The following is a 27,689-nucleotide window of genomic DNA, read 5'->3' as shown; positions in this document are numbered from 1 at the left end:
CGACTTCCTGCTGGGAGCTCGTTGCTGGCCGCAGCTTCCTGCCGGGTAGAGCGCGCAGCGCGGCACCGGGCGGGCGTCAGTGCTAGAGGAGCCAGCGCCGGACGCCCCACGGCCCAGGTAGGTGCCAGCCCCCCCGGCTGGCTGCGGCCACCGGAAGCCGGACGTGGCGTCTGTCCCTTGGGGCCAGCCACAGATGCGGCTCTTGCTCCGCCTGGGGGCTGAGTCAGACTGAACACCACCCTGCAGTGTGGGCGTGGGGGGCAGCGCCGCTCCCCCAGCCTCCGTGGCCTGGCCCTGACCCACGGCGCCCTTCGCAGCCCTTGCTCCAGCCGGGGGCTCTGACCCCCAGCCCAGGCTGTGCCTGTGAGCCCTGCAGGGACAGAAGCTGGGAGATAAGCTTCATCCTGGAGCTGGGCCGCCAGGGCTGGAGGCCTGGCCCAGGCCATGGGGGGCTTGCAGAGGAGGCCCCAGAGCAGTGGGGTGAGCTGTGCAGGCAGGAGGCTGTGGGAGCCGGGTGTCCGTGCCGTGCTGTGCCCCCTTTTCATGCAGGGTGCCTGGAGCACCAGCTCCATCCCATGGGGCGTTGGCACAGCCATGGGGCCCCCCCACTGGGAGTGGGGCACTGGAGCACAGCCTAGAACCAAGGAGCTCATGGGTCACGCGTGGCACCCTACGGGTGGACCTCTCTGCCCGACCCACTACCCGCCTTACAGCCCTGGGCTCCCTGCACCTCCCCAGTGCCCCTCTGCCTGACCCACTGCCCCCCCTTACAGCCCTGGGCTCCCTACACCTCACCAGTGCCCCTCTGCCCGACCCACTGCCCCCCCTTAGCTCCCTGCACCTCCCCAGTGCCCCACTGCCCCCCTTAGCTCCCTGCACCTCCCCAGTACCCCCCGCCCGACCCCCTGCCCCCCCCTTAGCTCTCTGCACCTCCCCAGTGCCCCCCTGCCCGACCCACTGCCCCCCCTTAGCTCCCAGCACCTCACCAGTGCCCCTCTGCTTGACCCACTGCCCCCCTTACAGCCCTGGGCTCCCTGCACCTCCCCAGTGCCCCTCCCCTTATAGCCTTGGGCTCCTCACACCTCCCCCGTGCCTCTCTGCTGGACCTACTGCTCCTCCTTAGGTCTGGGCTCCCCACACCTCCCCCGTGCCACTTGCCCCCAGGGTGCTACACACACTACCCCCAGTCCTGCTGGAGTTCAGCATGGTGCTCCCTGCCACTCCTGACCCATAACCCCAGATTTGGTTTGCCCCGGAGCGTTCTGCAAGCGCCCTCCCCCCGGTTCCCCCCCAGCAGTCCCAAGTGCTGCTCCTTTCGCCCCAAGCACTCTGGTAGTTTGTGGTCACCCCTTTGCCACTCCAGGGCGACCTGTGTGGGGCTGAGCCTCTCTGACACATGGGCAATGGAACAGGAGCAGGATGGGAGTTGTGGCCATGAGCCAGGACTCCTGAGTTCTCTGCCCGGCGCTGGGAGGGCAGTGGGGCTGGTGGTGAGAGCAGGGGGCCGGGAGCCAGGACTCCTGGGTTCTCTCCCGGCGCTGGGAGGGCAGCGGGGGCGGGGCTGGGGCTGAGAGCAGGGGGCCGGGAGCCAGGACTCCTGGGTTCTCTCCCGGCGCTGGGAGGGCAGCGGGGGCGGGGCTGGGGCTGAGAGCAGGGGGCCGGGAGCCAGGACTCCTGGGTTCTCTCCCGGCGCTGGGAGGGCAGCGGGGGCGGGGCTGGGGCTGAGAGCAGGGGGCTGGGAGCCAGGACTCCTGGGTTCTCTCCCGGCGCTGGGAGGGCAGCGGGGGCGGGGCTGGGGCTGAGAGCAGGGGGCCGGGAGCCAGGACTCCTGGGTTCTCTCCCGGCGCTGGGAGGGCAGCGGGGGCGGGGCTGGGGCTGAGAGCAGGGGGCCGGGAGCCAGGACTCCTGGGTTCTCTCCCGGCGCTGGGAGGGCAGCGGGGGCGGGGCTGGGGCTGAGAGCAGGGGGCCGGGAGCCAGGACTCCTGGGTTCTCTCCCGGCGCTGGGAGGGCAGCGGGGGCGGGGCTGGGGCTGAGAGCAGGGGGCCGGGAGCCAGGACTCCTGGGTTCTCTCCCGGCGCTGGGAGGGCAGCGGGGGCGGGGCTGGGGCTGAGAGCAGGGGGCCGGGAGCCAGGACTCCTGGGTTCTCTCCCGGCGCTGGGAGGGCAGCGGGGGCGGGGCTGGTGGTGAGAGCAGGGGGCCGGGAGCCAGGACTCCTGGGTTCTCTCCCGGCGCTGGGAGGGCAGCGGGGGCGGGGCTGGTGGTGAGAGCAGGGGGCCGGGAGCCAGGACTCCTGGGTTCTCTCCCGGCGCTGGGAGGGCAGCGGGGGCGGGGCTGGGGCTGAGAGCAGGGGGCCGGGAGCCAGGACTCCTGGGTTCTCTCCCGGCGCTGGGAGGGCAGCGGGGGCGGGGCTGGGGCTGAGAGCAGGGGGCCGGGAGCCAGGACTCCTGGATTCTCTCCCGGCGCTGGGAGGGCAGCGGGGGCGGGGCTGGGGCTGAGAGCAGGGGGCCGGGAGCCAGGACTCCTGGATTCTCTCCCGGCGCTGGGAGGGCAGCGGGGGCGGGGCTGGGGCTGAGAGCAGGGGGCCGGGAGCCAGGACTCCTGGGTTCTCTCCCGGCGCTGGGAGGGCAGCGGGGGCGGGGCTGGGGCTGAGAGCAGGGGCTGGGAGCCAGGACTCCTGGGTTCTCTCCCGGCGCTGGGAGGGCAGCGGGGGCGGGGCTGGGGCTGAGAGCAGGGGGCCGGGAGCCAGGACTCCTGGGTTCTCTCCCGGCGCTGGGAGGGCAGCGGGGGCGGGGCTGGGGCTGAGAGCAGGGGGCTGGGAGCCAGGACTCCTGGGTTCTCTCCCGGCGCTGGGAGGGCAGCGGGGGCGGGGCTGGGGCTGAGAGCAGGGGGCCGGGAGCCAGGACTCCTGGGGTTCGGGGTCTGCGGGTCCCTGTCTGTCTCCCGTGGCTGCGGGTCTGGCTCCCCATGTCCCGGCAGCAGGGGCGAGGGGTGACCGGCAGCGCCCGGCGAGGGGAGGGGGCGGGAGCGGGAGCGGGAGCGGGAAGTGGTGGGGGCTGGGCGTGTGGGAGCCGGGCCAGGCCGGGCTGCGGTCGCGGTGCCGCTCGCTCAGCGCAGGCCCAGCCCGGCTCCCCGGGGGCGGCGCAGCGGGGTTTGGAAACCGCAGCTGGAGCGGAGCCGCCCTGCCTCCACCTCCCGCCGGCTGCAGCAGCAGCTCCCCGCGGCTGAGTCAGCCGCGCTCCCCCGCCAACGCCCGCTCGGAACTGCAGGGCACGGGCCGTGCTCGGCGCTGCTCAACCCTGCAGCCGCCGCGGGACAGCCCCAGGCCCGCAGGTCCCTCTCTCCTCCCACAGCTGGAACAGCCCAGCAGTCAGGGCTCCCTAGCGACGACCCCCAAGCCGGCGGGGGAACCCAGGAGTCCGGGCTCCCACCCCCTGCAGTAACTCATGGACTGCCTCCCCTCCCACAGCTGGGGATAAAACTAGGAGTGCTGTGTGCCCCATCCCCCTTCCCTACATGTGCGGTCAGTGCCCAACCCCTGTGCCCCCGGTGCGATGGAGGTGGTGTCTGGTCAGTACCCAACCCCTGTGCCCCCAGGTGCGATGGAGGCCATCTCTCTGGCTGGGGTGCTCTGGGCCTTCACACTGGTTCTCCCGGCTCTGCTGGTGATGGCTCTGTGCATTGGTTGCCGAGACAACAGCTCCCCCGGTAAGTTCAGCTACTGCACCCACAACCTCCGGTGGGCGTTCCATGCTCCAGTGGGACCTTCCCCATGCACACAACTCCCCTCATCGTGATTGCCCCTACACACACAGCTTCCCTGGCCAGGATGCCCCCGCATGCACACAGCTCCCCTGACTGGGATGGGGTTCGGGGTCCCCCAAGCTCTGCACCCATCTGCAGGGAGGAGTGACTCTCACTCAGCAGGACAGCGGGTTTATTAGCCAACAGGACACAGTGTCGTACAGAGGAGTCAGTGCAGCCGGCAGAGACAGCCAGTCCCATCCATGTGGGGAGAGGAGGCCCCGAGGGGCCCCCAGAGCCGGGGCCTGGCCCCCTCCTTTGTCTCTCTGTCCCTCAGCCCAGACTCACTGCTCCCAACTCCCAGTTCCAATTCAAACCCCTCAGGCTCCACCTCCCCCTTTGTCTGCAGCAGAGAGGTGTCACCTGGGCGCCAGGTTACCCCCAGCAGGAGCCCCCCACCCTGTGTGAGACACACACACACACACACGTGTCCCCCACTACGTCACATCTCTCCCGCCTTCCAGACTCAGCTGGTGACCTGGGGAAGTTCGGGGTCTTCCCCAAGGGATAGGGCATCGGCTGTACCCTTGGTGCTCCCCTTGATGTGCACCATCTCCAGGTCATAATCCTGCTGGGGGAGGCTCCAAGGCAGGAGCTTGGTCTTGGCCCCTTTCATGTGATGCAGCCGGACAAGTCCCGTTGGTTCCCTCGGGTTGGTTGGTCTCCCTGCTTTGGTCTCCGGTCCATCAGCCACATTCTCAAGTCGGGCAGGCAGAGCCCATACAGCTGCTGCAGCACCAGCAGATCAAACAGTTCTTCTCTGGTCTGGGGCCTGCCCCGTCTTCCCACCAGCCCATACAGCTGCTTTGGCCAATGTCTGGAATTCAGTTACAGTCCAGTAAAGGAAGGTACAAATGCTTTCCACCCCCGGCATTTAGCCAGACCACCACAATGGCTGTGTGCCTCAGTTTCCCCTTCCACGCCACACTATAGGTTTGGAATGTTCCTTCTCATGTGAGAGGTTGCAGGACTAGTTACAGGGAACAAGGGTGACATTTCAGAATTACAAACTCCTTCAACGTACAATTCATGCTTCTACATCCATGTCATCATGTCACATGGCTCTTTCCAAACATTCAGTACATGGTACAATCCTACAGCGTTTGGTAGCAGCACCCACTGGTTACAGCAGTTAGCGTGAGCAACAGAATGAACCCATTGCAATTGTACATTCACATTGCTCTTTGGTAGACCATAAGCTTTGTGTAACCTCCTTGAGAATCTGGTATTTTGGGGCTAAATGGCTGAGGCCTTTCTTTGCAAGTAACAAGTCTCCAGGACCAGATGGTATTCACCCAGTAGTAGTAGTAGGCATCCTTCAGTCTGCGTCCTTTAAAGTTTCAATTGAGGACTTCATTTACAGCATTTATTATGACTATAAAGACCCACACGAGAGCGACAGTCCTTGCTGCATCTCTTGCAGATGTAGTGGGTGTCTGGCAAGTCCTTATTGTGCTTTCTGTGCGCTCGCTTCTCCTCTGCTAGCTGTCTGATCTTCATCTCGCCCTTCTGAAGGCCCTTGTGTAACCCCTGCCTCCATCTGCCGCGGTCGTCTGCTAGTTCTTCCCAGTTGTCCAGCTCGATGTCTACCTCTCTGAGGTCTCTCTTGCAGACATCTTTGTAGTGCAACTGGGGGCGTCCGGGAGGTCTTTTGCCAGAGGCTAGCTCACCATACAGGATGTCTTTTGGAATCCTTCCATCCTTCGTCTTGTGGACGTGGCCAAGCCAGCGGAGCCGACGCTGCCTGAGGAGGGTGTGCATGGTTGGGATTCCAGCTTGCTCGAGGACATAAGAACATAAGAACATAAGAATGGCCATACTGGGTCAGACCAAAGGTCCATCCAGCCCAGCATCCCATCTGCCGACGGTGGCCAATGCCAGGTGCCCCAGAGAAGGAGAACAGAAGACAATGATCAAGTGATTTATCTCCTGCCATCCATCTCCTGCCCTTGTTCTGATGGCTAGGGGCACCATACTTTATCCCTGGCTAATAGCCATTTATGGACCTAACCTGCAAAAATTTATCAAGCTCTTTTTTAAACCCTAATAGAGTCCTGGCCTTCACAGCCTCCTCAGGCAAGGAGTTCCACAGGTTGACTGTGCGCTGTGTGAAGAAAAATTTCCTTTTATTAGTTTTGAACCTACTACCCATCAATTTCATTTGGTGTCCCCTAGTTCTTGTATTATGGGAAAAGGTAAATAATTTTTCTATATTCACTTTCTCCACACCATTCATGATTTTATATACCTCTATCATATCGCCCCTCAATCGCCTCTTTTCCAAACTGAAAAGTCCCAGTCTCTCTAGCCTCTCCCCATATGGGATCCTTTCCAAGCCCCTAATCATCTTAGTCGCCCTTTTCTGAACCTTTCCTAATGCCAATATATCTGTTTTGAGGTGAGGAGACCACATCTGCACGCAGTACTCAAGATGTGGGCGTACCATAGTTTTATATAGGGGAAGTATGATATCTTTTGTCTTATTATCGATCCCTTTTTTAATAATTCCTAACATCCTATTTGCCTTACTAACTGCCGCTGCACACTGCGTGGATGTCTTCAGAGAACTATCCACTATAACTCCAAGATCCCTTTCCTGATCTGTCGTAGCTAAATTTGACCCCATCATGTAGTACGTGTAATTTGGGTTATTTTTTCCAACATGCATTACCTTACACTTACCCACATTAAATTTCATTTGCCATTTTGCTGCCCAATCACTCAGTTTGCTGAGATCTTTTTGTAGTTCTTCACAATCCCTTTTGGTTTTGACTGTCCTGAACAACTTGGTGTCATCTGCAAACTTTGCCACCTCACTGCTTACCTCATTTTCTAGATCATTGATGAACAAGTTGAACAGGATCGGTCCCAGGACTGACCCCTGGGGACCACCACTAGTTACCCTCCTCCATTTTGAAAATTTACCATTTATTCCCACCCTTTGTTTTCTGTCTTTTAACCAGTTCCCGATCCATGAAAGGACCTTTCCTCCTATCCCATGACCACCTAATTTACATAAAAGCCTTTGGTGTGGGACCGTGTCAAAGGCTTTCTGAAAATCTAGGTATATTATGTCCACTGGGTGCCCCTTGTCTGCATGTTTATTAACCCCTTCAAAGAATTCTAATAGATTAGTTAGACACGACTTCCCTCTGCAGAAACCATGCTGACTTTTGCCCAACAATTCGTGCTCTTCTATGTGCCTTGCAATTTTATTCTTTACTAGTGTTTCTACTAATTTGCCTGGTACTGATGTTAAACTTATCGGTCTATAATTGCCAGGATCTCCTCTAGAGCCTTTTTTAAATATTGGTGTTATATTGGCCGTCTTCCAGTCATTTGGTACCAAAGTGGATTTAAAGGATAGGTTACAAACCACTGTTAATAACTCCGCAATTTCACATTTGAGTTTTTTCAGAACCCTTGGGTGAATGCCGTCTGGTCCTGGAGACTTGTTACTATTCAGCTTGTCAATTTATTCCAAAACCTCCTCTAATGTCACTTCAATCTGAGTGAGTTCCTCAGATTTGTCACCTAAAAAGGCTGGCTCAGATTTAGGAACCTCTGTAACATCCTCAGCCGTGAAGACTGAAGCAAAGAAATCATTTAATCGCTCCGCAATGGCACTGTCTTCCTTGATCGCTCCTTTTATATCTTTATCGTCCAAGGGCCCCACTGCTTTTTTAGCAGGCTTCCTGCTTCTAATGTATTTAAAAAACATTTTACTATCATTTTTTTGAATTTTTGGCTAGCTGTTCCTCAAAATCTTTTTTGGCTTTTCTTACTACATTATGACACTTAATTTGGGAGTGTTTATGTTCCTTTCTATTTTCCTCACTAGGATTTGACTTCCACTTTTTAAAAGCTGCCCTTTTCTCTCTCACTGCCTTTTTAACATGGCTGTTTAGCCATGGTGGTTCTTTGTTAGGGTTGGTCACTCTGTCCTTCCATGATATTCCAAGGATGCGCCTGAGGCAGCGCAAGTGGAAGACGTTCAGCCTCTTTTCCTGGTGGGCATACAGGGTCCAAGTCTCGCTGCCATAAAGGAGGGTGCTGAGGATGCAGGCTCTGCAGACTTGCATTTTGGTGTGAGTGTACAGCTTGTTGTTATTCCACACTCTCTTGCTGAGTCTGGACAGAGTTGTGGCCGCTTTTCCGATCCTCCTATTTAGCTCAGTGTCCAACGACAGGGTGTCAGTGATGGTGGACCCGAGGTAAACGAACTCGTGGACAACCTCTAACGTATAGTTAATGCTGATTGATGGGGATTCAGCAACATCCTGACCGAGTACGTTCGTCTTCTTTAGGCTGATGGTAAGCCCAAAGTCCTTGCACGCTTTGGAGAACCGATCCAGCAGTTTTTGAAGCTGGTCTTCTGTGTGAGACACTACGGCAGCATCGTCTGCGAACAGCATGTCTCTGATGAGGACTTCCCACACCTTAGTCTTAGCTCTCAGCCTTGCAAGATTAAACAGTTTCCCATCAGATCTTGCGTGCAGCAAGATGCCCTCTGTTGAAGATCCAAAGGCATGCTTCAGGAGGAGTGCGAAGAAGATCCCGAACAGTGTTGGCGCAAGCACGCATCCTTGTTTGACGCCGCTCCTGATTCTGAAAGCATCCGATAATGCGCCGTCATATTGGACGGTTCCTCTCATGTCTTCGTGGAACGACTGGATCATCTTGAGTAACCGTGGAGGACAGCCGATCTTGTGGAGCAGTTTGAACAGACCATCCCTGCTGACCAAGTCAAAGGCCTTGGTCAGGTCGATGAAGGCTATGTAGAGTGGCTTTCCCTGCTCCCTGCACTTCTCCTGCAGCTGCCTTAGAGGGAAGACCATGTCAACGGTAGATCTCTCTGCGCGGAATCCGCACTGCAATTCGGGATACACCCTCTCAGCAATCTTCTGGAGTCTGCCAAGGATGACAAACAGTTTACCAGTGACGCTTAGGAGGGAGATTCCACGGTAGTTGTTGCAGTCGCTTCTGTCTCCTTTGTTCTTATACAACGTTATATTCACCCAAGAGTTCTGAAAGAACTCAAATGTGAAATTGCGGAGTTAACAGTGGTTTGTAACCTAGCCTTTAAATCCGCTTCGGTACCCAGTGACTGGAAGATGGCCAATATAACGCCAATATTTTAAAAAGGCTCTAGAGGAGACCCTGGCAATTATAGATCGATAAGTCTAACATCAGTACCAGGCAAATTAGTAGAAACAATAGTAAAGAATAAAATTGCAAGGCACGTAGAAGAGCACGAATTGTTGGGCAAAAGTCAGCATGGTTTCTGCAGAGGGAAGTCGCGTCTAACTAATCTATTAGAATTCTTTGAAGGGGTTAATAAACATGCGGACAAGGGGCACCCAGTGGACATAATATACCTAGATTTCCAGAAAGCCTTTGACACGGTCCCACACCAAAGGCTTTTATGTAAATTAGGCGGTCATGGGATAGGAGGAAAGATCCTTTCATGGATCGGGAATTGGTTCAAAGACAGAAAACAAAGGGTTGGAATAAATGGTAAATTTTCACAATGGAGGGGGGTAACTAGTGGTGTTCCCCAGGGGTCAGTCCTGGGACCGATCCTGTTCAACTTGTTCATCAATGATCTAGAAAATGAGGTAAGCAGTGAGGTGGCAAAGTTTGCAGATGACACCAAGTTGTTCAGGACAGTCAAAACCAAAAGGGATTGTGAAGAACTACAAAAAGATCTCAGCAAACTGAGTGATTGGGCAGCAAAATGGCAAATGAAATTTAATGTGGGTAAGTGTAAGGTAATGCACATTGGAAAAAAATAACCCAAATTACACGTACATTGTGATGGGGTCAAATTTAGCTACGACAGATCAGGTAAGGGATCTTGGAGTTATAGTGGATAGTTCTCTGAAGACATCCACGCAGTGTGCAGCGGCAGTTAGTAAAGCAAATAGGATGTTAGGAATTATTAAAAAAGGGATCGATAATAAGACAAAAGATATACTTCCCCTATATAAAACTATGGTACGCCCACATCTTGAGTACTGCGTGCAGATGTGGTCTCCTCACCTCAAAAAAGATATATTGGCATTAGAAAAGGTTCAGAAAAGGGCGACTAAGATGATTAGGGGTTTGGAACGGGTCCCATATGGGGAGAGACTAGAGAGACTGGGACTTTTCAGTCTGGAAAAGAGGCGATTGAGGGGCGATATGATAGAGGTATATAAAATCATGAATGGTGTGGAGAAAGTGAATATAGAAAAATTATTTACCTTTCCCCATAATACAAGAACTAGGGGACACCAAATGAAATTGATGGGTAGTAGGTTCAAAACTAATAAAAGGAAATTTTTTTTCACACAGCGCACAGTCAACCTGTGGAACTCCTTGCCCGAGGAGGCTGTGAAGGCCAGGACTCTATTAGGGTTTAAAAAAGAGCTCGATAAATTTTTGCAGGTTAGGTCCATAAATGGCTATTAGCCAGGGTTAAAGTATGGTGCCCTGGCCTTCAGTACAGGGGCAGGAGATGGATGGCAGAAGATAAATTACTTGATCATTGTCTTCTGTTCTCCTTCTCTGGGGCACCTGGCATTGGCCACTGTCGGCAGACGGGATACTGGGTTGGATGGACCTTTGGTCTGACCCAGTATGGCCATTCTTATGTTCTTATGCACCATCACGTTCTAATCTTCTCTCTTGCCCCCTGGGATGGAAATCTGATCTCTCTGGCTGTGCCCTCCCTTCTAACAAGAGCTGGGCCATTGATGATCTCAGGGAGACAGCCCCCTCCCAGCCAGTCTGGAAATTTGCAAACCAAACTGGTTTCTGAAAGTTGTTTTGTGAGTCCCAGACTCAGAATCCACATGAAGGAATTACTGTTTATCCCTTACTGGCCCACCAGGCCCACAGCTCCTTTGTCCTTCCACCTCCAACTTCTGCCTCCCCCCTGGAATCAGAAGTGGAGTCCAGTATGAGAATGTGTTTGCAGCATCTGGAGATGGGGAATTGCTGGCCCTCCCCTGCATCCTACAGAGACTGACTGTGCAGCTGTTTTACTTGGTTCTCACAGGGCTGCTCACATTCCCTGATGGTTTTCACTTTACTTGGACCAGCTTCCAGTTCCTGAGAAACTTTTACCCTGCCTGCTTTGGACCCTTGCAGAGCACAGCCAGTGGTTCACACTCAGGCAGGTCCTGGCCTTCAGGAGCTGAAACAAACTTCTCCCCAGACAAAGGTCTGGCTCTGGCGCTTGCAGACAAGCACCTTTCCTCCTCACTCTCCTTCACCTCACTCCCATTTTCCCCACAGACAGCTCAGAAAAAATTTCAAAGGACATTCTCTTCCTCAAGAGCTCCCCCAATCAACAACTCACCCCTGTCTGGCTCCCCAGGGGCACTGCTCCCTTGAGCCACAACCAGCTCCTATGTTTCGCCTACATCCAGGATCACTTCCGGATCATGAGGCGGATTCCCACATAACCCCCCTCCAGGCAGACAGCCAGTACCACCGGACAGAAGGTCAGGGTCCCTTTCCTCCCTCCTGCTACCAGCTCCTTTATCTTCATCAGTCAGCGTAACTCCATTGCCAGTCTGTTCTTCCTGTGTCCTGGCTAGAGGATGACTCTGGTAGGACAGAGTCTCTCACCCCTTCCAGTAACACCTCAGCATCAGGCACAGAACAAGTACCAGAATCGTCTGGTCTCTGGGATTCCCTGATGATACTAACTGGATCAGACTGAGTTAAAGCATCATCCCCCCTGAGAGACACAGAGGAGGCCCACTTCCCATCTGGGCTTCAGCTGCCCTCAGATCCAGCTCTGGGATCTTGGCCCCATCTCGAGCCCCCCACAGGCTCAGACAAAGGATTCACTTCCCCAGAAGCAGAAGCACCTTTCTTGCACCAAGGACCAGCGTCCTTATCAGGGATACCACTGCCCATCCCAGAGCCATTCCCTCCGTTCCAGCCCCCATGGCTGGATTCAGAGTCACACCTGGAATGCTCTTTCCTGGTGGTTCCCTCTCCAGCCACGCCAGGCTGGGGGAATCCTCCTCAGACAATGGACTAGTTTCCTCCTTGGCACCTTTTCCAAACGCAGGCTCTGCTCTCTCCCCAGGCTGCTGCTGTTCAGCACAGACAGACAATGGGAGACACTCTCTCCTTTGTCCCAGCTCCGCTGGCTGGTCTCCACACACACACAGAAGGTGGAGCAGCTTCTCTCACAGACAACTTGCCATTCCCAGTGGACAAGCTGCTTTCCTGCACAGACACACAGGCACCTTCCTCAGCCCAGGCCTGGAAAACTCTTCGCAGGTCTGTCTTAGCCACTAGTAGACAATGGGTTGGAATCGCCCCTTCCCTCCTTGAGCTGTGGCAGGCCACTCGGTTCAGAGCTCCAGGCAGTCCAGGGTTCCCTGCCCCGATCCGGGCTCACCTCTGCAGGATTTTCCTTAACCCTCAGCTCTGCCACTGCACATCCACGCTGCCTTGTCCAGCTCCTTTAATCTCAATTCAGTTTCCAGGTGCTGCCACTTCACAGAGGAGTTACTCAGCGCGGTTGCAGGCTCACAGGCCGATGCCCTCTGCACCCCACAATCCCTGAAAGAATCCCTTCAGTGTGCCAGACTCTTTACAGGTCACAAGCTCCCCAGGGTTAGGCCATAGGCCCCTCCACCCTCTGGGACCGACTCCAAGAGACTCCCAGAAGTACCCCTTCTTCGCTGTGACACCCGCTTTCAAGGCCCAGGACCACACTGTCTTGGGAATAACTCATTCAGCGTGTCAGCCTCCTCATGGGTCACTTGTTCCTGGGGGTTGGGCCCTCGGCCCCTCCACCTTCTGGGGCCGACTCCAATGGACTCCCAGGAGTAACCCCTCCTCGGGTGTGACACCCCCTCTCGAGGACCATGACTGCAGTTGCTCGGGTTCAGCCACAGACCCCTCCGCCTTGGGGAACTGCGCCTCCCTGCCCGTCAGCACACGTGGGTCTCGCTGGCCCCCTTCTTCCTCCTGGACCCCCATCACTTACTGCTGGATGCTCCATCCTCGGGGTGCAGCACATTCCTCTCCTGACACCAGTGTGATGGGGTTCAGGGGTCCCCAATCTCTGCACCGTCCGCAGGCAGGAGTGACTCTCATGAGGCAGGAGAACAGAGGGTTTATTAGCTGACAGGACACAGCGTCCTACAGAGGAGTCAGTGCAGCCGGCAGAGACAGCCAGTCCCATCCATGTGGGGAGAGGAGACCCTGAGGGGCCCCCGGAGCCAGGGCCTGGCCCCCTCCTTTGTCTCTCTCTCCCAGCCCAGACTCACTGCTTCCAAATCCCAGTTCCAATTCAAACCCCTCAGGTTCCACCTCCCCCTTTGCCTGCAGCACAGAGGTGTCACCTGGTCGCCAGGTTACCCCCACCAGGAGCCCCCCCACCCTCTGTGACCCACTCACATGCACACAGGTACCCCCCACTCCATCACAGATGCCCCCCAATGCACACAACTCCCTTTCCCAGGATCCCCCCCAAAGCACACAGCTCCCCAGGTCGGGATCCCCCCCCCGGCACACAGCTCCCCAGGCCGGGATCCACCCCCCCGGCACACAGCTCCCCGGGCTGGGATCCCCCCCCCCGGCACACAGCTCCCCTGGCTGGGATCCCCCCCAGGCACACAGCTCCCCTGGCCGGGATCCCCCCCAGGCACACAGCTCCCCTTGCTGGGATCCCCACCCCCCACACACAGCTCCCCTGGCCGGGATCCCCCCCAGGCACACGGCTCCCCTGGCCGGGATCCCCCCAGGCACTGGGGCAGCTGCCTGGACAGGTTCAGGGGCCGGGCAGGAGGCGCCCGCAGCTGGTAGCTGTTCCTGTGTTCCTTCGCGAGGTGCACGGCTCGCTTGCCTCAGTGCACAGAACAGTGTTTATTCTGCCCCTAACGCTGCGCTCTGCTCTCTCGCCAGCCCACGGCGCCCAGGCGGTGGCAGACTACGAGTACAAGTGAGTCCATCTGTCGCTGTGTCCATGTGTCTGTTGCATGCCCCGGGCCTGCCCAGCAGGCTGCCTGGGGTCCCTGGGGGAGTGGCTGGGGGGCTGGAGTGGGGGGTTGGATCGAGGCAGGGCAGGTGCTGGGGGGACCTTGCCTGAGTTAATGGAATCTTCTGTGCCCTGCAGGCCCCCCCCCTATGTCACCCACAACAGCTTCATGGTGCTGACGCGAACCACCTGTGAGTACCCCCCACCCCATCCCTTCTTCCCCACCCCCTGTGCCCTATTCCCCGCCCCCTTGTCCCCTGCCCCCCGCTGCCCTATTCTCTGCCCCTGTCCTATTCCCTGCCCCCTTCTTCCCTGCCCCCCTGTTCTGTTCCCCACCCCCCTGTCCTATTCCCTGCCCCCTTGTCCCCCCCTCCATGCCCTATTTCCCACCCCCTTGTCCCCTGCCCCCATCCTGTTCCCTTCCCCTGTCCTGTTCCCCACCCCCTTGTCCCCCGCCCCCCCCGCCCCTGTCCTATTCCCGGCCCACAGAATCGCAGAATCCCAGGGCTGGAAGGGACCTCAGGAGGTCATCTAGTCCAGCCCCCTGCTTTAAGCAGGATCAACCCCCACTAAGTCATCCCAGCCAGGACCTTGTCCAGCCGGGACTTAAAAACCTCCAGGGGTGGAGAATCCACCACCTCTCTCGGCAGCGCATCCCAGTGCTTCACCCCCCGCCTGGGGAAGGAGTTTTTCCTAATCTCTAACCTACACCTCTCCCCCTTCAACTTCAGCCCATTGCTCCTTGTTCTGCCACCTGACACCACTGAGAGCAGTTTCTCTCCCTCCTCTTTAGAGCTCCCCTTCAGGAAGTTGAAGGCTGCCCCCCCCCCCCCCACACACACGTTCTGCAGCTGCTACACACGTGCACATACACGTTCTGCAGCTGTTACACACACACACATTCTGCATCTGCTAAACACACACACACGTTCTGCAGCTGCTACACACTTGCACATACACGTTCTGCAGCTGCTACACACGTGCACATTCTGCATCTGCTAAACACACACACACGTTCTGCAGCTGCTACACACGTGCACATACACGTTCTGCAGCTGTTACACACACACACATTCTGCATCTGCTAAACACACACATGTTCTGCAGCTGTTACACACACACACATTCTGCATCTGCTAAACACACACACATGTTCTGCAGCTGCTACACACACACATTCTGCAGCTGCTACACACACACATCCTGCAGCTGCTACACACACACACACACACACACACACACACACACACATCACAGAATCGCAGAATCCCAGGGCTGGAAGGGACCTCAGGAGGTCATCTAGTCCAGCCCCCTGCTTCAAGCAGGATCAACCCCCCCACCAAGTCATCCCAGCCAGGACCTTGTCCAGCCGGGACTTAAAAACCTCCAGGGATGGAGAATCCACCACCTCTCTCGGCAGCGCATCCCAGTGCTTCACCCCCCGCCTGGGGAAGGAGTTTTTCCTAATCTCTAACCTACATCTCTCCCCCTTCAACTTCAGCCCATTGCTCCTTGCTCTGCCACCTGACACCACTGAGAGCAGTTTCTCTCCCTCCTCTTTAGAGCTCCCCTTCAGGAAGTTGAAGGCTGCTATTAAATCACCCCTCAGTCTTCTCTTCTGTAAACTAAACAAGCCCAAGTCCCTCAGCCTCTCCTCATAGTTCATGTGCTCCAGCCCCTTGATCGTTTTTGTTGCCCTCCACTGAACCTGCTCCAGCAAATCCACATCCTTTTTATACTGGGGGGCCCAAACCGGGCACAATATTCCAGCTGTGGCCTCACCGGTGCCGAATAGAGGGGAACAACCACTTCTCTAGATCAGCTCGAAATGCCCCTCCTAATGCACCCCAGTCTGCCGTTAGCCTTCTTGGCTACAAGGGCCCACTGGTTACTCATATCCAGCCTTTCATCCACCATAACCCCTAGGTCCCTTTCCATCGTACTGCTGCTGGGCCAGTCAGCCCCTAGTCTGTAACAATGCTGTCCTATTCCCCGCCCCCTTGACCTATTCCCCACCCCTTTCTCCCCTGCCCCCCTGTGCCCTATTCCCCACCACCACATCCCCTGCCCTCCACCACCCCACTCTCCTCTGCCCCACATGTTCCCCACGCCCTATTCTCCACCACCATGCTTTGACCTCACCCTCATGTCCCCAGTCCCCTGCAGTGCACCCCACACTGTATCTCTGTATCCCTGTACCTCCATATTTCTGCCCCACAGTCCGGCCACTGATCTGTTTGCTGGTGTCTCCCCAGATCCCTCCAGGAACCAGATCAAACAGCAACCCGTGGGGCCAGCTGAGCAGTTCCTGTCCATCCCGTGAGTGCCGGCCGGCGCCCCCCAGCCCTATGCCCCACATCCACCCCCCAGCTGAGCAGGAAAGACTCGGAGAGCACCCCGCAGGGCGCTGTGGTTGTTCCGGTGCCAGCAGTCGTGGGGGGCCCACGTGGCACGGCTGGCTCATTCAGACATGGAGCTGTGCACAGCTCATGGGTGGGAGGGACCTTGAGAAGTCCCTCAGCCCAGTCCCCAGCCCTCCTGGCAGCACCTGCTGCCCCAGGCCCTTGAATCCCCCAAGCCCAGAATTCACAACCCCAAAACTCTAACCAGTGAGCTGCCCCCCACAGGAGAGTGCAATGGGCGCGGCCCACGGCACAGGAGGCCTCAGTTAACCAGAGAGAGGCAGGTTAATTCTTAGCCAGCCCCAAACCCAGCCGTGCTTGGGAGAGCCCCAGGTGGCAGCAATGCCAAGCCCTGCCCTGCCCTGCCCCTGGCCCTCTGACCAACCTGCATCTGCCCCACACCAAGAGCTGGTGCCAGTCACACCTGCGTCTCTGGGCCGTGCCCTTACCCGCCACTTGTCGAACCAGACAGCATGGGGGAAACTGAGGCATGCCCAACAGTTGCCCACAATCAAAGCTTCGCCCTCCATCGGGGTGCTCATGCCCTGCATGTGGGGCACGTGAGTCCTGGGACCACTGGGAGAGGCGGCTGTCCAGGTGGCGGGGGCTCAGGCCTGACCTGCCCCCCCTGACCCAGAGCTCCATTTCCAGGCAATCCCCACAGGTGCCCCAGAGCCGCCAGGCCTCCTTCAGCAGGACAGAGACCGACAACGGTGAGTGGGGGTGTGGAGATAAATGGGGGCGTGGGCGGTGGGGGAGTGCGCAGCTCCGACACTGTAATGCACAGATGGGCAGAAGAGGGTCAGGCAGATGAGGGATGGACAGACAGATGGCGGGGTGGGTGGAGGAGCACAGTGACTGTAATATTAGAGTATTTCCAGGCTCAGCTGAGAGGCCAAACCAGGGCAAACTTCTTCATGCGGGGCCACTGCCAGCCCCAGGCTGGGGCCCTCCGCTGTAAGGCACCAAGCCCCTCACACAGGCACCTCCGCGGGCACCTGGCCAGCCAGGAGTCACAGCAGCCGTTCCCTCACCACTCCAGCCCCCTGGTGTCGCAGCCAGTCCCCTCCCTAGCCAGAGGAGAGGTTACGAAAACCACTCGCACCAGATCCCCAGAGGTGCTTCCAGCCCCACAGGCCCGGCTGGGTCAGTGTGCACCTCCGATCTCACCCCAGGGGCACTCTGGGCCCGTCCTTTGGCAGCTAACAGCTAGCGGGCTACTAAGAAAAGAGAGAGAGAGCAGCTGAAGGGTACAATTGTTAAAGCACTCGACTTCCATAGGCCAGTCACACAGGTCTGGGTGCAGGCTGCAGCAGGTGGAACGGCCGCTCTCTGACCTGTCTCTGGAGCACGTCCTCTGCTGGGACGGGTCAGCGACCCTCCCGGGCCCAGCTCATAGCCGAGATGTTCCCCGCACACGTGATAAGCTGGAGCAAAGGCAAACGGGGGAGCCCCAGGGTCCCCTTTGTCCCCTTACCCACGTGGAGGGAACTCCATTGTTCCCCTTCTGCGGGAGCACATCCTAAATGGAGCCTGTCCCCTGCCCATGGCCTTGTTTGGGCACTCGGTCACGGCAGCCTCCCAGGCTACGCGTTCAGAGCCACGTTCCTCAGGCGTGGGGTGGAGTGAAGCGCTGCTGTGGCTGGTGCCAGGCCGCCCGCTGTGGTCTCCCAGAGCCTATCGGGTCAGCTACAAGCCCAGAGCCAGCGCTCCGAATGCCACATGTAAAAACGCTACCGACAGATCAGCAGCGCAGAAAGAGCCAGCGAGTCGCCAGCATCCATCAGACCCGCACGGCCCCGCCTGGCACGAGGTCTGGTGCGGACCTAGGGCAGCGGTTCCCCATTCACTTCCATGTCCGTGAACGTCGCACTTGGTCCAGCCCAATGCCCAGAGGGCTCTTGTCACGCAAGAAGAGCCAGGAGCCCTTTCAGGAGGGGCCATGCCTGCGGCTGGGGTTCCCGGCAGCCCGGAGCTGGGCCATAACTCCACGGGCAGAAGGGCTGCGTGCACCAGAGTGGCACACCCAGCCAGCCACTCAGCAGCCTGGCACAGACCCTGCCCAGCCACGGCAGATCTGCTGCAAGCCTGCAGCAGGGCTTGGGGCCCCATTCTGCGCGTGCCTCTCCACCGTCTGTGGCGCCCGGGGGCAGCGGGGCTGTCACTGGCACTTGGGGTGACTGACGCTCTCTCTCCTCCCCTTCAGACAGCGTGCCCAGCTACGAGAATGCGGGTGAGTGTGGAACCCCGGGGACGGGGAGCAGGGGCCGGAGGAGGGGGTTAGTGCACTCAGGCCCCACGCACTAACCCCCACACATCTCTGCTTGCAGAGCGGCCCCACGGGGACGGGGACGAGGACAACGACTATAACAATGACCTCTACGCCACCGGCTACGTGTAAGGGCTTGGCTGGGGGGAGATGGGCCGGGAGGGGGGTCAGGGAATGGGGGGACAGGCTGGGGGAGGGGAGATGGGCCTGGAGGGGGTCAGGGAAGGGGGGTGGGATGAGGGGAGGGGAAATGTCCCTGGAGGGGGTCAGGGAAGCAGGGGGACAGGCTGGGGGAGGGGAGATGGGCCTGGAGGGGGTCAGGGAAGGGGGGTGGGATGAGGGGAGGGGAAATGTCCCTGGAGGGGGTCAGGGAAGCAGGGGGACAGGCTGGGGGAGGGGAGATGGGCCTGGAGGGGGTCAGGGAAGGGGGGTGGGATGAGGGGAGGGGAAATGTCCCTGGAGCGGGTCAGGGAAGCAGGGGGACAGGCTGGGGGAGGGGAGATGGGCCTGGAGGGGGTCAGGGAAGGGGGGTGGGATGAGGGGAGGGGAAATGTCCCTGGAGGGGGTCAGGGAAGCATGGGGACAGGCTGGGGGGAGTCAGGCAGAGGAGGTTGGCGGGGGGCGATGGGGTAGCAAGACTTCGGGTGGCTCTGCCTCCCAGTCTAAGGTTCGGGTCATGGGCAGGGGCTGTTGCTGGGGGCACAGGGCAGGGCAGGGCAGGGCAGGGCAGGGGTTGGCACGTGCTCAGGCTGCTCTGTGCGGCTGTCCATCCATCCCCCTGCCGGCACAGGGAGGTGCTCCCCGACAGTGTCACGGAGATGCCCCCCACTGAGCTGGTCACCTCGACGCCGGACAGGGGCAACGCGTCCTCGGGTGAGTCAGAGCCACGTCCTTCCCGCACCCCGCTGGCTGCCGGGGACCTGGGGCAGGTCCCAGCTGCTGCCGCAGGGTGCAGAGCAGAGCAAAGGCTCGCTGCGGGGGGCTGGGGCACCGGGAGCTGCCCTCCCTGACCCCTTCTCACTCACTGGCAGCGGCGCCAGCGGAGGACTACGAGAACGCGCCAGAGGCCCAGAGACAGTCCTTGGGTGAGTGCGGGACCCAGGCCGTCTGTTGGCGCCTGCTGCTGGGGTGGCCTGGAGTGGGGAAGAGGGCTGTTCCCAAGCATGGCCCATGGGGGGGAGCAGCAAGGGTGAGACAGAACCCGCAGGGGCTGGGAAGGGATCCTTGTGCATGGGGGTGGAGGTCAGGAGTGAGCCCCCCAGGCCCTGGTACAGGGGCTTCCCACCTGGGACTGGGCCAGGCAGGTCCCCCCAGTCAGGGATCACCCTGTGCGCCCCACGGCTCACTCCCCTCATCGCTCCCCACAGCCGACAGCTTGGAGTACGTCAACATGCCCGAGCCTGGCTGCAGCCTCCCTGATGACCACTGTGGTGAGTGTGCGTGTGCACGGGGCGAGCTGTGTTGCCAGCGTGTAACAGGCAGGTCACAGGCGTGCTCTGGGGACACACTGTGGCAGTACCACTTCAAGCGAGCAGCTGAGAAACCAGGCAGCCCCGCTCCCAAAGAGCACCTCTCTGCCACCGCACGGAGCCAGACGTGCTGTTCCCGTCCCCAGGCGCGGGATGGACAACGGCTCCCAAGCTAAAGGCTCTCTGGTCCCCCAGGGCCAGCGCACGCCCCGGCCAACGTGCGCGCGGCACGGCTGCCCCTCTGCCAGGCTGCGTTCACGCTGCAGGGCCAAGTCGAATGACTTTGTGAGCGTCGGCAGGTGCATGCGCTGTCAGAATAGCTCGGCAGGGCGGGCGCCTCATTTCGAAAGCGGTGCCCGTGGCAGGCGGGGGCAGCGCCTGGTTTCAAACAGGGCAGATGCGGCGCTGCTGAGACATGGGCTGGTGCCACATTGAAATAGTCCGAGGCGGCGCCGGTGGCTCTGTCTCAGAACAGGTGTGATGGGGGCGGATGTAATGTAGCAGGTTTCCCTGGGCACGGCCAAGAGGCCAAACCAGGGCAAACTGCTTCACGCAGGGCCACTGCTAGCCCAGGCTGGGGCCCTCCGCTGTAAGGCACCAAGCCCCTCACACGGGCACCTCCGCGGGCACCTGGCCAGCCAGGAGTCACAGCAGCCGTTCCCTCACCACTCCAGCTCCCTGGTGTCGCAGCCAGTCCCCTCCCTAGCCAGAGGAGAGGTTACGAAAACCACTCGCACCAGATCCCCAGAGGTGCTTCCAGCCCCACAGGCCCGGCTGGGTCAGTGTGCACCTCCGGTCTCACCCCAGGGGCACACTGGGCCCGTCCTTTGGCAGCTAACAGCTAGCGGGCTACTAAGAAAAGAGAGAGCGAGCAGCTGAAGGGTACAATTGTTAAAGCACTCGACTTCCATAGGCCAGTCACACAGGTCTGGGTGCAGGCTGCAGCAGGTGGAACGGCCGCTCTCTGACCCGTCTCTGGAGTACGTCCTCTGCTGGGACGGGTCAGCGACCCTCCCGGGCCCAGCTCATAGCAGAGATGTTCCCCGCACACGTGATGAGCTGGAGCGAAGGCAAACGGGGGAGCCCCAGGGTCCCCTTTGTCCCCTTACCCGCGTGGAGGGAATTCCATTGTTCTCCTTCAGAGGAAGAGTGTTGGGGTTCAGGGGTCCCCCAGCTCCGTACCCATCCGCAGGCAGGAGTGTGATGGGGTTCTGGGGTCCCCCACGCTCTGCACCCTGTTCGCAGGCAGGAGAGTCTCTCACTCAGCAGGAAAACAGCAGGTTTATTAGCCGACAGGACACAGCATCATACAGAGGAGTCAGTGCAGCCGGCAGAGACAGCCAGTCCCATCCATGTGGGGAGAGGAGACCCTGAGGGGTCCCCAGAGCCGGGGCCTGGCCCCCTCCTTTGTCTCTCTCTCCCTCAGCCCAGACTCACTGCTTCCAACTCCCAGTTCCAGTTCAAACCCCTCAGGCTCCACCTCCTCCTTTGTCTGCAGTACAAAGGTGCTACCTGGTCGTCAGGGTTACCCTCAGCAGGAGCCCCACACCCTCTGTGAGCCCCTCACACACACACAGGTATCCCCCACTCCATCACATCTCTCCCCCCTTCCAGACTGAACTGAGCGGGGTCACTCAGCCAGTGACCTGGGGAAGTTCAGGGCCCTCCCCTCGTGACAGGGCATTGGCTGTACCCTCAGTGCTCCCCTTGATGTGCACCACCTCCATGTCATAATCCTGCTGGGGGAGGCTCCAATTCAGGAGCTTGGTATTGGCCCTTTTCATGTGATGCAGCCGGGCAAGTCCCTTTACTTCCCTCAGGTTGGTCGGTCTCCCTGCTTCTGTCTCTGGTCCATCAGCCACGTTCTCAAGTCGAGCAGGCAGAGCCCATACAGATGCTGCAGCACCAACAGATCAAATAGTTCTTTTCTGGTCTGGGCCCTGCCCTGTCTGACCACCAACCCATACAGCTGCTCCGGCACATGTCTGGAATTCAGTTACAGTCCAGTAAAAGAAGGTACAAATGCTTCCACCCTCGGCATTTAGCCAGACCACCACAATGGCTGTGTGCCTCAGTTTCCCTTTCCCTGCCACACAATAGGTTTGGAATGTTTCTCCTCATGTGAGAGGTTGCCAGACTAGTTACAGGGAACAATGGTGACATTTCAGAGTTACAGACGCCTTCAACATACAATTCATGCTTCTACATCAATGTCATCATGTCACATGGCTCTTTCCAAACATTCAGTGCATGGTACAATTCTACAGCTTTTGGTAGCAGCACCCCTTGGTTACAGCAGTCAGCGTGAGTTACAGAACGAACCCATTGCAACTGTACATTTACGTTGCTCTTTGGTAGACCACAACCTTTGTGCAACATCCTTGAGAATCTGGTATTTTGGGGATAAATGGCTGAGGCCTTTCTTAGCACCATCAAGTTCTAATCTTCTCCCTTGCCCCCTGGGGTGGAAATTTGATCTCTCTGGGTGTGCCCTCCCTTCTAACAAGAGCTGGGCCATTGATGATCTCAGGGAGACGGCCCCCTCCCTGCCAGTCTGGAAATTTGCAAACCAAACTGCTTTCTGAGAGTTGTTTTGTGAGTCCCAGACTCAGAATCCACATGAAGGAATTACTGTTTATCCCTTACTGGCCCACCAGGCCCAAAGCTCCTTTGTCCACCTCCAACTTCTGCCTCCCCATGGAATCAGAAGTCGAATCCAGTATGAGAATATAAGTGTTTCCACCATCTGGAGATGGGGAATTGCTGGCCCTCTCCTGCATCCTACAGAGACTGACTGTGCAGCTGTTTTACTTGGTTCTCACAGGGCTGCTCACATTCCCTGATAGTTTTCACTTTACTTGCATCAACTTCCAATTCCTGAGAAACTTTTACCCTGCCTGCTTTGGACCCTTGCAGAGCACAGCCAGTGGTTTCACACTCAGGCAGGTCCTGGACATCAGGAGCTGAAACAAACTTCTCCCCAGGCAAAGGGTTGCTCTGGTGCTTACAGACAAGCACCTTTCCTGTTCACTCTCCTCCACCTCACTCCCATTTTCTGCAGTCCCCACAGACGGGTCAGGAAAAGTTTCAGGGAAATTGTCTTCCTCAAGAGCTCCCCCAAAAAATAACTCACCCCTATCTGGCTCCACAGGGGCACTGCTCCCTTGAGCCACAACCAGCTCCTGGGGTTCACCTACACCCAGGATCACTTCTGGCCCATCAGGCAGATTCCCATGTAATCCCCCTCCAGGCAGACAGCCAGTACCACCGGACAGAAGGTTAGGGTCCCTTTCCTCCCTTCTGCTACCAGCTCCTTTATCTTCATCAGTCAGCGTAACTCCATTGCCCGTCTGTTCTTGTGTCCTGGCGAGAGGATGACTCTGGTAGGACAGAGTCCTCTCACCCCCTCCCAGTAACACCTCAGCATCAGGCAAAGAACAAGTACCAGAATCGTCTGGTCTCTGGGATTCCCTGATGATACTAACTGGATTAGACCGAGTTAAAGCATCATTCCCCCTGAGAGACACAGAGGTAGGCCCACTTCCCAGCTGGGCTTCAGCTGCCCTCAGATCCAGCTCTGGGATCTTGGCTCCATCTCGAGCCCCCACAGGCTCAGGCAAAGGATTCACTTCCCCAGAAGCAGAAGCACTTTTCTTGCACCAAGGACCAGTGTCTTAGCAGGGACACCACTGCCCATCCCAGAGCCATTCCCTCTGCTCCAGCCCCCATGGCTGGATTCAGAGACACACCTGGAATGCTCTTTCCTGGTGGTTCCTTCTCCAGCCACCCCAGGCTGGTGAATCTTCCTCAGACAATGGTCTAGTTTTCTAATTGGCACCTTTTCCAAATGCAGGCTCTGCTCTCTCCCCAGGCTGCTGCTGCTGCTGCTGCTGCTGTTCAACACAGACAGACAATGGGAGACACTCTCTCCTTTGTCCCAGCCCCCCGGCTGGTCTCCACACACACACAGAAGGTGAAGCAGCTTCTCTCACAGACAACTTGCCATTCCCAGTGGACAAGCTGCTTTCCTGCACAGACACACAGGCACCTTCCTCGGCCCAGGCCTGGAAAACTCTTCACAGGTCTGTCTTGGCCACTAGTAGATGATGGGTTGGAATCGCTCCTTCCCTCCTTGAGCTGTGGCAGGCCACTCGGTTCAGAGCTCCAGGCAGTCCAGGGTTCCCTTCCCCGATCCGGGCTCACCTCTTCAGGATTTTCCTTAACCCTCAGCTCTGCCACTGCACATCCACGCTGCCTTGTCCAGCTCCTTTAATCTCGATTCGGTTTCCAGGTGCTGCCACTTCACAGCGGAGTTGCTCAGCGTGGTTGCAGGCTCTCAGGCTGATGCCCTCTGCACCCCACGATTCCTGGAAGAATCCCTTCAGTGTGCCAGGCTCCTTGCGGGTCACAGGCTCCCTGGGGTTAGGCCGTAGGCCCCTCTGCCCTCTGGGACCAACTCCAACAGACTGTCAGAGGAACCCCTTCTTCAGTGTGACACCCGCTCTCAAGGACCACGACCACACTGTCTTGGGAAGAACTCATTCAGCGTCAGCCTCCTTGTGGGTCACTTGTTTCTGGGGGTTGGGCCCTCGGCCTCTCCACCTTCTGGGACCGACTCCAACAGATTCCCAGGAGTAACCCCAGCTCGGGTGTGGCACCCCCTCTCGAGGACCACAACCGCAGTTGCTTGGGTTCGGCCGCAGGCCCCTCTGCCTTGGGAAACTGCACCTCACTGCCCGTCAGCACACCTGGGTCTCGCAGGCCCCACTTCTTCCGGGGCCCCGGTCACTTACTGCTGGATGCTCCACCCTCGGGGTGCAGAAGATCCCACTGCTGACACCAGTGTGATGGGGTTCTGGGGTCCCCCAAGCTCTGCACCCCATCCGCAGGCAGGAGAGTCTCTCACTCAGCAGGAGAGCAGCGGGTTTATTAGCCGACAGGACACAGCATCGTACAGAGGAGTCAGTGCAGCCGGCAGAGACAGCCAGTCCCATCCATGCTGGGGAGAGGAGGCCCCGAAGGGCCCCCAGAGCTGGGGCCTGGCCCCCTCCTTTGTCTCTCTCTCCCTCAGCCCAGACTCACTGCTTCCAACTTCCAGTTCCAATTCAAACCCCTCAGGCTCCAGCTCCTCCTTTGTCTGCAGTACAAAGGTGTTACCTGGTCGTCAGGGTTACCCTCAGCAGGAGCCTCACACCCTCTGTGAGCCACTCACATACACACAGGTATCCCGCACTCCATCACAAGGAGTGACTCTCACTGGCAGGAGAACAGCAGGTTTATTAACTGACAGGACACAGCGTCGTACAGAGGAGTCAGTACAGCCGGCAGAGACAGCCAGTCCCATCCAGGCTGGGGAGAGGAGGCCCCGAGGGGCCCCCAAACCCGGGGCCTGGCCCCCTCCTTTGTCTCTCTGTCTCCCAGGCCAGACTCCCTGCTTCCAACTCCCAGTTCCAACTCAAACCCCTCAGGCTCCACCTTCCCCTTTGTCTGCAGCACAGAGGTGTCACCTGGTCGCCAGGTTACCCCCAGCAGAGCCCCACACCCCCTGTGAGCCACTGGTCTTCCCCACTCCATCACAGCCAGTCACACAGGTCTGGGTGCAGGCTGCAGCAGATGGCACAGCTGCTCTCTGACAGGTCTCTGGAGTACGTCCTTCTTGAGACATTGTGCCATCAGTGGCCTCCACAGCCACACTGCCTGAGGTGTGGCTCAGAGTCTGACGAAGCCCTTTCTCTGCTACGTGCAGCTTCAGATCACTGTGGGTGTGCCTGGCCTGGCCTTGTGCTCTCCCAGGAACTAACATTTCAAATCGCAGCCCGGAGCCGGGATGTGCAGTGTCCCATACGCAAACGCCACAGACGTCCGAGCAGCGTGAACAGGCCCAGCAATCGCCGGCTCCCAGCACACACCCTGCTGGGCCGGAGATCTGGTGTAAAGCCAGGGCAGTGAGAGCACTAATGGTTCCATAAAGTCCCTGGGGCCCGACAGCGCCAGGGCACCTGTCCCCCATTCCTCAGCTGGTGTGCAAAGGGGCGCGAGGGGGGGCAGGGACGCAGCATGGAACTGAGCTTGTTAGCACAGGAAACGGTTGTGATGGGGTTTGGGGTCCCCCAGCTCTGCACCTCCTCCCCCGGCAGGAGTGACTCTCACCCAGCAGGTAGAACAGGGGGTTTATGAGGCGACAGAGCCCAGCTCAGCACAGAGGTGTCAGTGCAGCCGGCAGAGACGGTCATTCCAACCCGTCCTGGGGAGAGGAGCCCGAGGGGGGCCCCTCTGGGGTGTAGCTCCCCCCTCGCCCGGCTGGCTCCTCCCAGCTCCCTCTTCCTTCCAGCCTCCAACTGCCACCCCCCCACATTCAAAAAACAGCTCGGCTCCACCCTCCTCTTTGTTCAGGGCTGAGGTGTTACCTGCCAGCCTAGGTTATAGCCCCAGGGTCATCCTTAGCCACCGGGAGCTGCTCTGCTTGTCTCTCACATCCAGCCTGAGTCTCACACATGCACCCCTCCACTCCATCACAGCGGTGACTTAGCTCAGTCCATCACGGGGGCCCCAGCTGGACCCCCTGCACCCCCCCAACAGCAGAACTGCCCAACCCCCAACACACCAGCTCCCCTCCCCCAGAGCCCCTGTCACCTGCTTGCAGTCCCTCCTAAGCTCAGGGTCTAGAGACCAGGCACCCCATCCTCACGTTTCCAAAGGGTCTGGGCAAGAATCACATGCCCAGATCACCACCACCGGGGAACCTGAGGCATGCACAGCCGTTGCTGGCCTGCGCTCTCGTACAGTAGCCCGAGGGACACTCCTCACTTGGGAACCGCCTGACAGACGAGGTGTGGGAGCGGTGCCCGGCTCTGGTTGTGGGGCACTTGTGTGCAGGGCCTGGGGGCTCTAAGAAAGCCCCAGCTCACCCCTCCCCCGGCTGCCTTGCAGGCTCCAGCAACCGGGAGAGCGAGGACGACGGTCCAGACTACGAGAACCTGCACCGCTGAGTCCGAGGTACTGACCCCCGGGCTCCAGCGCTGCCCGGCCCCGGCCCCGGCCCCACCTGGCTGTGTTCTCCCGTCTCTGCCCCTGCCTTGTGACTTGTTCCACTTCCCTGTCCTTGTGTCCAGCACCCCTCCACCCCAGGGCCAGCAGCTCTGGCTGCCCCGCGTGCGCTGTGGGAGAGGGTCCCGCTACGGGTTTCGGCGGGGGCGGGCTAAGTTCTGCGCTGCGCAGGGCGGCGTGTGCGGACGTTCAGCACCCCCAGGACACCCTGCCGGCTGGGGACCGGGTGTGGGGGAAAGGTGGGGGCAGGGGCAGGGCCCCTGTTGGCTGGGGGTGGCTGCAGGCGCTCTGATCACCAGCTGGACAGTAGCCAAAACTCTTGTGGGCGGCTGCCAAATGCTCAGCGGATGGAGAGTCCTGCATGGGAGTCTCTGGCCCTGCCAATATTTGAATTGCTACCTGGGGCGCCCCTTCTGCCCCAGTCACCCATGCTGGGAGGTGTCTCCCCTGCCATGGCTGGACCGCCCCCCCATCTCCATTACCTGAGCCCTGCCCAGGCCGTCCCCTAACCCCATGGCTCTCTGTTGCAGGCAGACGCAGTGGCAGGAGGGAACCAGCCCTGGAACGAGGCACCGTACAGCTGGCTGAGCCCCAGGAACCTCGCCGAGAGGGGCTGGTCCCCCCAAGAACCCTCTGTTGTGGGGCTGTCCCCTGAGAATCGCCCCTGGTGCCCCTGCCTGCACCCCACAGCCTGAGAAACTGCCTGAGAA

The 27,689-nt window shown here is 58.8% G+C and overlaps 1 protein-coding gene across 1 annotated transcript; it reads left to right on the top strand.

The window, feature by feature from the left end:
- Positions 1-105: 105 nt before the first annotated feature.
- Positions 106-27,648, top strand: LAT (linker for activation of T cells). Its single transcript, XM_074996122.1, has 13 exons — positions 106-117; positions 3,595-3,705; positions 13,720-13,756; positions 13,931-13,983; positions 16,048-16,111; positions 16,846-16,907; positions 18,401-18,427; positions 18,525-18,591; positions 19,254-19,336; positions 19,495-19,548; positions 19,831-19,893; positions 26,863-26,928; positions 27,510-27,648. Exons 2-12 carry the CDS (start codon positions 3,600-3,602, stop codon positions 26,919-26,921), a joined length of 675 nt encoding a protein of 224 aa, XP_074852223.1. The 5' UTR covers positions 106-117; positions 3,595-3,599; the 3' UTR covers positions 26,922-26,928; positions 27,510-27,648.
- Positions 27,649-27,689: the final 41 nt, after the last annotated feature.

This window comes from Carettochelys insculpta, chromosome 6, assembly GCF_033958435.1.
Source record: "Carettochelys insculpta isolate YL-2023 chromosome 6, ASM3395843v1, whole genome shotgun sequence".
Lineage (NCBI taxonomy): Eukaryota > Metazoa > Chordata > Testudines > Carettochelyidae > Carettochelys > Carettochelys insculpta.
Note: the sequence above shows the minus strand (reverse complement) of the source record. Positions and strands in the feature narration are given on the sequence as shown.